The sequence below is a fragment of the Nicotiana tabacum genome, chromosome 6 (genome assembly GCF_000715075.1).
Source record: "Nicotiana tabacum cultivar K326 chromosome 6, ASM71507v2, whole genome shotgun sequence".
NCBI lineage: Eukaryota > Viridiplantae > Streptophyta > Magnoliopsida > Solanales > Solanaceae > Nicotiana > Nicotiana tabacum.
Genome location: NC_134085.1, coordinates 101830166 through 101840750, shown reverse-complemented (window position 1 = coordinate 101840750; position 10585 = coordinate 101830166). Strand labels below are relative to the sequence as shown.

At 37.2% G+C, this 10585-nt stretch overlaps 1 protein-coding gene and 2 non-coding genes across 3 annotated transcripts; 2 read left to right on the top strand and 1 right to left on the bottom strand.

Annotated features, from left to right (window-relative positions):
- The first annotated feature begins 215 nt into the window (after nt 1-215).
- LOC142182473 (small nucleolar RNA R71) lies at nt 216-322 on the top strand. Its single transcript, XR_012711292.1, has one exon. It is a non-coding gene; the product is annotated as a small nucleolar RNA R71 (small nucleolar RNA).
- Nucleotides 323-8250: 7928 nt separating this feature from the next.
- LOC142182360 (small nucleolar RNA R71) lies at nt 8251-8356 on the bottom strand. The gene has a single exon (XR_012711196.1). It is a non-coding gene; the product is annotated as a small nucleolar RNA R71 (small nucleolar RNA).
- A 1215-nt stretch (nt 8357-9571) lies between these two features.
- LOC142181957 (uncharacterized) lies at nt 9572-9979 on the top strand. The gene has a single exon (XM_075255673.1). It carries the CDS (start codon nt 9572-9574, stop codon nt 9977-9979), a length of 408 nt encoding a protein of 135 aa, XP_075111774.1.
- Nucleotides 9980-10585: the final 606 nt, after the last annotated feature.

Sequence of the window (10585 nt, the reverse complement as noted above, 5' to 3'; positions counted from 1 at the left end):
TTGAATTAGATGGATCTAAAGGCACTGAGTGCACCACTGGAGTGATTGGTGCATTTCTGGTTATCCATCCTGAATTCTGTGCCATCTTGTCAAGCAGACCTTGACCTTCTTTCCATGTTTTACTCAAAAATGCTCCACCGGCTGAAGCATCAACAATGTTCTTCACACTATCTGACAATCCTATGTAGAACCGCTCTCCCAACATCAAATCTGGAATGCCATGGTGTGGACATATGACCAGCATCCCTTTAAAACGCTCCCATATTTCATGCAATGTTTCCATTGGTCTCTGTTTAAAACTCAAAATGTCATCAATATGTTGTGCAGTTTTGTTGGGGGGTGGAACTTGTTCACGAATTGCCTGACTAACTCCTCCCAAGTTGTTATAGAATTTATGGGGAGTGAGTTTAACCAGGTCTAAGCAGCTCCTATCACTGAAAATGGGAATAATAGCAACTTGATTGCTTCTGGAGTTACATTGGGCTGCCTTTGGGTTTTGCAGATTGACAGAAAATTTTTCAAATGTTGTTGAGGATCTTCGACTTGTGACCCCGAAAATAATCCCTTGTTTTGCAACAAATGCAGCATGTTATTCGTGATTTGGAAGGATTCGGCTTGTATCTGCGGGACTAAAATCGAGGTGGCTAGATTTTCAGCTGTGGGTTGTGCCTAGTCATAGAGAGCCGCCTCTGGCACACGAGGTGTCATTGGCGCTATTGGTACAGTTGGGTGTTCTTCGTGATCTCCCATTGCTGTTTCTAATGGGTCAGTTGTTTGTTTTTCCGGTTGGACTGGTTCAAGGCCTTGAAAAATTTCTCGGGATCTGGTAATGCTTCAAATACTTCACCAGTTCTCGATGAGTTTCTAGGCATTCACCTGTGCAACCAAGTCGACAAACGTTAAAAATTTCAATGTAAAAGTTGGGTATAGAGAGAACTAACTACACTAAGAATTTTTGTACTTCTTTCAATCATAATTGATAATATCGTTAATTCACCAGCAATGGCACCAAAATTTGATCACGCTCAACTGTGTCTATTAAAAGACTAAGCGGGCATTGCAAATATAATTCGGGGTATTATGCCCCGAGTCGAATCCAACAGGGAATTAACGTATCAAGAGAAGCCTTTAAAGTACTAAATTCTTATGAGTCAACCTTCTCAAACTTTGTAAATAACAAGTGGTGTTATGGTCACTACTCCAACTAACAGAATCGATAAAACGAAGATTAACTACTACGCAGTTGTAGACAATTGGAATAAAGATCTAAGGTGATGGTTTCCCCCGTTGTTGAATTCCTTAGTCGTATGTTTCTTATAGTTATGAATTAGTTGCCTCTATCGATCATGAACTCTCCAGCTATCATAACTCTCTCTCAAGTAATTATGATAATTTACTAGACGCACTCTCTCAAGCTACACTGGATAGATTCACATTACAATTCACTTAGATCGCATCCGAGGTATCGTTATCTCTACTCCAACCTCTAAACCCTCGGTTATGACTCTCGCCTATACTCCGGGAGTGATATTGTTCAAAAAATTACCTAAATATGCACTCTCTCTCAAGAAGATACATAATAAATAGGAACGGCTAATTGAGGATCCTTTCAACTAACCAAAATTAAAACGTAGTTGAACAAATAGAGATTAACAACCAATTCAAACTATATTAATATAATAACAAGTTCATCCACAACGAGTTCACCCAAAACCTTAGATTGAAAGAGTTAGCTACTCATAGGAATGATGTTCATCACAATAATTAAATTCATACAAATCATAAAAACAAAAGGAAGAAGAGAAGAACTTGATGTAGAATACTCCTCCTTGCCTCTTGCCTTTCCTTTTCTTGCTCTCAGCTATCAAAAGCTGCACACCCCCCCTTTGGGCGAGCTTGACCTTCTATAGATTAAGTGAATTTTCCCCCCCAGACTTCCAAAATTACCCCCAGGAATTAATTTTCGGAACTGGGCTAGCGCGGCCGCGCTAGTGGGCGCGCTAATAACTGCGCTAGTAGCCTTACCATTCTGCCTCGACCATCTGGGCTAGCGCGGTCGCGCTAGTGGACGCGCTAATGGCTGTGCTAGTCCAGGCCTTCATTTGGTCGATTCTTTTTCTCGTCGTCTCGCTTACTCAGCTCATAAGGGTCTTTCTTGCTTCAATGCAGCTCCAATCACATCTTTAAGGCCTTATATAAGCTCCTCATTCCTGCAACACAATTTAGAGCTCATTTTTCATCATTTGATTATATTAGAGCATTGAAACATAATCAAGCTGGGGCAAAACAATCGTCAAATGACATAAATCTAGCCTAATATCAACAGCCCACACTTAAATCTTTGCTAGTCCTCGAGAGGTTCCATCAAAATTATAAACAACGAATTAGTTATTCATAATAGTATGCAAAACTACAATACTAGGAAGAAGGAAGTGAAAAGCTCGTAGAAGAATTCTCCGCCTTGCTCCTAGTGTATTCTTGCCCTCCTTAGGTCCAATTTTTCTCCTTAGGTCGAAAATTCCCCTCTAAAAGCATCCAAATCCCTCAAAAATGAGTTTAAAGACTATTTATATGGGATAGGGTTAGCATGGGGCGAAATAATACAAGCTCATTTTGAAACAACCTTTTTAAGTTAGCTCGTTCACTCTCTCGTGCGCACTCGAGAGTGAACGAGCGATGTTCATCTCTTTTTCTTTTCCTTCTAGATCTCTCGTGTACTTCCATTCCTTTTTGCCATAATCCCCTGTTTTTTTTTTCTCAAGCTTTTCCTCAACTAGCTCGTTCACTCTCTCGTGTGCACGCGAGAGTTAACGAGCAAAGTCCTTTCGTCTTTTGGTCCCGAATCAACTTCTTTTGCTCACATTTCGTCCAACTTGCTCCTACACATAAGAATGCACGTAATGAGAATAATTCACTACAACTCATGTAACCTACCGTAACTACACAAGTTATGAGATGAACGTTCACCGAAAAATATGCATTTTTGGCCGTTTATCATTGCTCTTTCTCTCTAGTTCGTAGGTCAATTTCGTAAAGCAATATTTACAAATAAAACTTATATATTTCCAACATTATGCTTTATAACAATGCGAATTAATTTATCTTGCAAAATTCAACACTTACAATAAAATTTAGATGTTAAAATATTATGCTTGCGAAGCTTCGATTTCGCTCAGGAGAAAGGTTTCTTCCGAGAAACTGAAGTTGAAGGCTTGCAGGTTGCAGCAAAGAGAAAAGAGAAAAAGATCAGAGTATAAACTTAAAGAAGCAGTGTGGAAGCTCCAAGCATAGTAGTGGTTGTGATTAATTCTTGCTCTCATCATCAAGAGATATAGCGAGAATCGATCGAGATGAATGAAATCTCTTTATCGTTAATTAGAAGTTTTGAGTTTAAGCCACGAGACGAAACTTTTTTCATAGAGAACACTTCCCTCTTAATGAGCGTGAATCTGAATTAGTCGGCTAGTCGGTTCCGGATGCTATATGATCAAACCAAAAACAACTCCCACATGAAGTGGTTGTCCGTCCAGCTACTAAACTAACTATTACTAACGTGTATATCTGCTAACTAACTTAACAAGAACATGCTAATCTCCTACTTAACGTGATCATCAGAACTTCCGTGCATTGAATATCTTTTTAAACTCTTAAACATGAATTGATCTCTGTAGGTTGCACGTGAACTTAACATCTATAGCCTATAAATTGATATGGCTGTCCAAATTGCAGTAGATATTTCATTCTTTTATTTGTTTTAATCAGGGTAACTGGATTTACTGTGATTCCATGGGTGTCCAAATTGCAGTAGATAGTGTTGCATTTACAAAACAAGCTAAGGGTTGACAAAATTCGATCATCCTTTAAACGAAAAGGGGAAAGGGTAGAAAATCATCAAACAAAGAACTTATCAAATCATGTAATTACTTGCATTTACACTCAAATTCAATTCTCATGTGGTTTTCTTAAACCCATTAATATGAAAAAAAAAAAAAGATTCTTATTTTCAAATTAGACTGGAAGTTAAAATTTAGCAATAATGAAAATGATAATTTAAGATGCTACAATCATTTCTTGAGTATCTGGTGTCTATAACTAAATATTTTTAGCAGTAGATTGCAAAAACAGCAATTGTGTCTTTTCATTTAACTTATTTTATAATTATTTTTAGCTTTATATATGCGTCCAATTTTTTTAGTGACTGTCTCGCAAAGACCAAATAAAAGAGTAATATATGCACCTAACTGAAAAAATTTCTATTTCCGAGAGTCAAACTCGAAACTTATGTCTAAATCACACTTTCATTAGGACGCTATCAGTCATTGCCGAGAACACGCCTCGAAACATTAAAAACAAACAAACGACCACCAGTGTATTCCCACAAGTAGGGTTTGAGGAGGGCAGATCAGTAGAATATACGCAGCTTTACTCCTACCCTGGACAGACAGAAAGACCGTTTTCGAAAAATTAAGAATCACATGAGAGGAAAATAAGTCATGTACTCGTGTTCAAATCGACAATTCAAGAGCTACGTAGCTTATCGAAAAAAAAAAGTCTTATGATTTTGAAATGATAAGATTCACAATCCAAATATTCTCGAAATTAAATTCCGCTACTATTTGAATCGCAAAATTTTCTTACTTGATAAAAATTAAATCTAAACTAAATGAGAGTTAAATTTTTTATATATATCGCGTATACGTATTATTATTTTGGTAACATGCAAATGGAGCTAAATCAATTAGTGAGTTGAATTTTTTTTATAGATGTGGATTATTTAAATCCTGCATGTTGATATATTGGATATTGCTATTCGGTACTTGAATATGACATGTTGAGCAAAGAAAACTTAACAGTGGTATTAGTTGCCGGTGGTTGAACTACGATTTACATTAAGAGGTGTTAAAATATGAAAGTGTCAACTGTCAACCCACGAAATAACCAATTGGAGTCAATATATATAACAGCGATCACGTGTACACTATCTCGTTGAGTAATTTTTTTAAATATCACTTAATATTATATTAAAATTTAGGTTTACGTTATATAATAAAAGTGTAGGATTTGAAATGATGAATATTGATCCTAAACTTAATAACGAAGAAATTATCCCATACAAGTTCTCAATATAGTTAAAAAGTTGTAAACTTTTTGACATTTAATTCTATGAAAATCCATATTAGTTAGAATTTCCCATTGTCCATGCAAATTCATATTGGTTGAGATTTTCACTATTAAGATGTTATTTAATTGGACATTATCAAATTGAGAAATTGAGCAAAAGTTTACTAATAGATCTGCCTTTATTTATTGCCGTGATTTTCAGGGATTTTCTTAGACTTTAAGCGTTTAAATAGATGAGCTTTAATACTTAAAATTTTAGATAATTTTAAAGTCCTAAATATTAAAAAAATAATATTTTCCGAATGTGAATTATGCTAGTTTCTGTGTGTCTGCCCCATATCAGTGTGTATGAAATTTTAAAAAATCACATGAATATATTAAATATTTTGTTTGAATTATAAAATAAAATTTAATTCAAGAAAAAGTGTAAATTCTTAAAAATTATGAATATTAGTCCCGTTTAGATAGTCAATAAATTAAGGAATAAATTTTACCTTACAGAAATGCTCAGATGTCTTATTTCAAAATTATTGTGACTCTTAATATTAAACAATAATCGATTTTATTCTATTTTGTTATTTCTTTTACTGTTAATAATATAATTCTCTTCTTATGGAAACAAATATATGTTTCCTAAATGTTTTATCTACTTTGATTGGATTCTTTTGCTAATTAATTAAAATTTAAGTAGTTGTTCTCAGCATTTTAGGAACAAATGTTTTTTGTTGATTCATATTCTTAACTTTAGCTCATCCCAAATTTTAAATATGTAAACGTAATTAAAATTTTATTGAATAAGTATTACATTTTCTTTTCAACTCTATGTCAAACGCAAGATATTGATTGACAATAATATTCTCAAAATGATAAGTGACTTTTATTCCTTCAAAAGATGAATTATTTCAGTTTGATAAACTTGTAATTTAATTAAAACGTGGCCTGACATTTAATTTACATATCGACTTACAATTACCTCCTTTATATATTGTACCAAAACTTATTTGTCATACCTTATTATTTATTCAACGTATGTAATTGATGTTAGGCTAGAAACATGTGTTTTAGCCATAGTATTATATTTTAATTACTGTATTTTTACGTGTGTTTGAGCTTAAATGATAGTGAATTACACTTAGTACGTGTTTTATGTCTTGCAGGAAGTGATCCTGCGCTCAAAAGTTAATTTGGAGCTAAATTGATCAATCTGGAGCTTTGAAGTCTGAGTAAAATCCCAATGCCTTAAGCCAGGATCGTGTTCGGAGGTCGTGTACCAAGTTTGGATGTCAAAAAAGGACGAAATAATTTCACTATGAGAAAATTACACTACCGCGCAGCATGGGGCGCCACAAGGAGCAGCGCAGCAGTGTAAAAGCTGGCCTGACAAGAAAGTGCAAGGTTGCTGATAATTTCCACTAGCGTGCCGCAGGTGCGGCGCAGCTGTACAACTTTTACAGAGCCAAGTCCTATTTCGTGCAGGAAAGGGTGTTTCGTCTGGGCCCGACCCTACTTGGTATAAGTACATATAAAAACGTTATTTTGAGGACTTTTGACACATCTTAAACCTAGGGAGACTATTTCGAAAGGGAGAAAACGTTTGGAGCAATTTCCGGAGGAGATTATCATCGAATTCTTCATTCCCTCATCTTTACTTTGTAATTTAATTATGCAAATTATTTGGGAAATTGTTACTATGAGTATGAGTAGCTAAATTCCTAATCTAGGGTTTTGATGGAACCTATTGGAGGATGATTTTCTTGTTATGTTAATATAGATTTGCCATAGTATTTTCTCTATTTGTTCAACTATATTGTGATTGCTGTTGATTGAAGGGCCCTCAATCGACTGTGCCTATTTAGTATGTATTACTCGGGAGAGAGTGCATATTTAGGTAGTTGTTGAATAACACCACTCCTAACGTATATGAGGGATCAATACGAAGGGTTTAAAGATGGGATTAGGGATAACGAAAACTTGGATGCGATCTAAGTGAGCTGTAATTAAGGCTAGCTAGCGTAATTCGGGAGAATATGTCTAGTATATTGTTGTAATTACTCAGGAGAGAGTTACGACAGTCAGAGTGCTCATGATCGATAGAGAAGACTTAGGCAAATTTATAGCAAACATAACGGAAAGGATTCCGACAATAAGGGAAATCAGAACCTTAGATCATTCCAATTCTTGTTTACAAACCGTTCATAGTTAGTTCTTAATTATTGAATTTTTATTACATAATATTTAGTTAGTAAACGTCCAATCTATTACTTATATATCTTCGAAGATTGAATGCGTGAACTTCTGTGAGTCCAATAGCTGTGATTGATAGGTTAATTCCCTGTGGGATTCGACTCCGGACTTGTTAACCGGACTATATTTGCAGCGATCGCTTAATCTTTTTTATAAGGCATAGTTGAGCGTGATCAAATTTTGGCATCGTTATGGTAGAATTAACGGTGTTATTAACTACAGTTAAAAGAAGTGCAATTTTTTTTAGTGTAGTCAATTTTCTTCAATTTAAACTGATCATTGAAATTCTAACATTTGTAGTTTTGGGTGTTACAGGTGTATGCCTAGAAACTCCTTAAGAACTGGTGAACTGTTTGAAGCATTATCAGATCCTGAGAAAGTTTTCAACGCATTGAATTGGGCAAACAACAAAGGCAAACCACAACAGAATGCATTAGAACTAATCGACCCAGACATGGGAGACGAAGTAAACAACAGAAATAATGGGGATGACCTGAACAATCAGGGTGTGGTTCCACTTGTGCCAGAAGCAGCATTGTATGATTGGACACAACCCATTGCTGACAACTTAGCAACTGCAATTGTAGTCCCTCAGATTCATTCCAAATCACAAACAACATGCTACATTTATTGCAGAACAAGGTACTGTTCTCTGGGTCATACGTTGAAGATCCTCAGCAGCATCTGAAGAATTTCCAGTCAATCTGTGCCATGCAGAGGCAACATAATGTGACACCGGAAGCAATACGACTGTTGTTTCCATTCTCAGTGATGGGAGCGACTCAGACTTGGCTTAATTCACTCCCCATAAACTCTATCACTACTTGGGAGGAATTAGTCAAGCAATTTGTGTGAACAAATTTCACCCACCCAATAAGACTGCTCAGCAAATTGATGAGATATTAAGCTTCAGACAGAAACCAACAGAGACATTACAAGAAACATGGGAGAGGTTCAAGGGTCTGCTGGTTACGTGTCCACATCATGGTATTCCGGAGCAGATGTTGGGGCAGAGGTTTTACATGGGTTTGGCACATAGCTTTAAGGCCAATGTTGATGCTTCAGCAGGTGGAGCATTTTTTAGTAAAACTTTCAGAGAAAGCAAGATCCTACTTGACAAGATGGCACAAAACTCAGGATGGACGACAAGAAACGCTCCAATCACTCCTGTAGTTCACTCAGTGGCGTTAGACCCAAATAACTCCATAGCTGAATATATGGCCACTCTACGGACAAAAATGAGCATCCTCACCAAAAAGGTTGATGAATCAGGCCAGAAGCAGTGGGTACACATAGTTGATGCAACTAATGAGGGCTTATGTACATCATGCATTAATCAACCATATGTCTGCTCGTAGAGTGCTGAAGGTGACAACCAACAATATCAGGAGAACATGAATTATGTGGCCAACTATGGGGGACAGAGACTAGGTGGTCAGAATTGGGGTCAGTAGAATCAATAATATAGACCAGCTCAGCAGCAGTACAACAACAACAATAACCTTGGGGCAATGCGACCACAGGGTCAAATGGTGACTTACCAAAGGCAACAGGGTTACCACCAGCAAAATCAACAGCATGTCTATCAACAACCTCAACAACAACAGACTATGAGACACGAAGATCGGTTTGCTAAACTTGAAGGAATGATGCAACAAGTGATTGGGTCCACTAGAAAACTAACTGACAAAGTAGACTCACATGAATCAACGATAAAGAATATTGAGATCCAATTAGGACATATTTCTATGGCCCTAAATAATCTTCCCCACGGGATGTTACCTGCAGACACACAAATCAATCCAAAAAGTAGGGCCTAAAGCAGCTGATGGCAGTAAGTCTCTAAAATGGTAGAGACTTAGATCTGGAGCAAGAAATTGCTCGCAAAAGCAGACCGACTGAGACACTGGTGCCAGTACCCATTGAGATAGATGATTCAATAGGGTTAACTGAGGTGACGGTACAGCATGCACAAGAGCACACCAACAAAGAAGAAGATGTTGTGAAAGAGACTGATGTTGCACCGGAACTGATAGTAGAAGCAGTGCCTGAACAAGAAAAAAATCAAATCACAGGGAAGAAGTGACCTCTAGCACTATTCCCACATAGATTGGCCAAGTAACAGAAAGATGAGCAGTACAAGATCTCTTTGGAGATGTTGAAGCAAATTCAGGTACACATTCTATTAATTGATGCTTTAAAAGAGATGTCTGGTTATGCAAAAAGGATGAAGGACTTGATGTCCCGTAAGTTTGATTTTCAAGACTTGGCCACGGTTACACTAACTCAGACCTGTAGTGCTGTTGTGACGAGACCCATAGCTGAGAAGCTGTCTGACCCAGGGAGTTTCACAATCCCTTGTACAATAGGCAACTATGCATTTGTTAAGGCACTATGTGATCTGGGAGCAAGCATAAACCTTATGCCCCCGGCTATCTACAAAAGGCTAGACACTGGAAGAGCTAGACCCACGTCTATGTTACTACAGCTGGCTGACCAGACGGTGAAGAGGCCCTTTGGGATTCTAGATAATGTATTGGTACAGGTTGGGAAGTTTGTGTTCCTAGCAGATTTTGTCATCCTTGACTGTCGGGTTGACGAGGAAATTCCATAATTTTAGGAAGACCATTCTTGGCCACTGGGAGAGCTTTGATTGACTGTGAAATTGGAGAGCTCACAGTGAGGCTAAATGATAATAACATTCAACATGCAGAAATCTATGCGGAGACCAAGTGAATTTGCTAATTGCTCTTTAACAGATGTCGCGGATGTAATTTTGGAGGAAGAAGATGAGACATTAAACACTAAAGACCCTCTAGCAGCCCGTCTCATGAACTTAGATGAAGCCAATGGAGAATACTTGGCAGAGTGGGTACTTGCTCTTGAAGGACAAGGTTTTTGGAGAAGGGAGCTCAAATTTGAGCCCTTGCACTTAGAGGAAAGAAAAACTCCTCCAACTAAGCCATCAATAGAAGAGCCACCAAAGTTGGAACTAAAACCACTGCTATTTCATCTCAGGTATGCATTCTTAGGACCTAACTCAACTTTGCATGTTATTATCTCATCTAGTTTATTAGATGTGCAGGCAGAATAGCTTTTGCAGGTACTGACTGATTGCATGACTGCAATTGGGTGGACAATTGCAGACATCAAGGGGATCAGCCTGGCTTTCTGTATGCATAAGATTTTACTAGAAGATGGGCACAAACCTTCCAGAGAA

Excerpts from the sequence above, each read along its gene's own strand:
- LOC142181957 (XM_075255673.1), top strand. The coding sequence starts at position 9,572 with ATGTCTGGTTATGCAAAAAGGATGAAGGACTTGATGTCCCGTAAGTTT.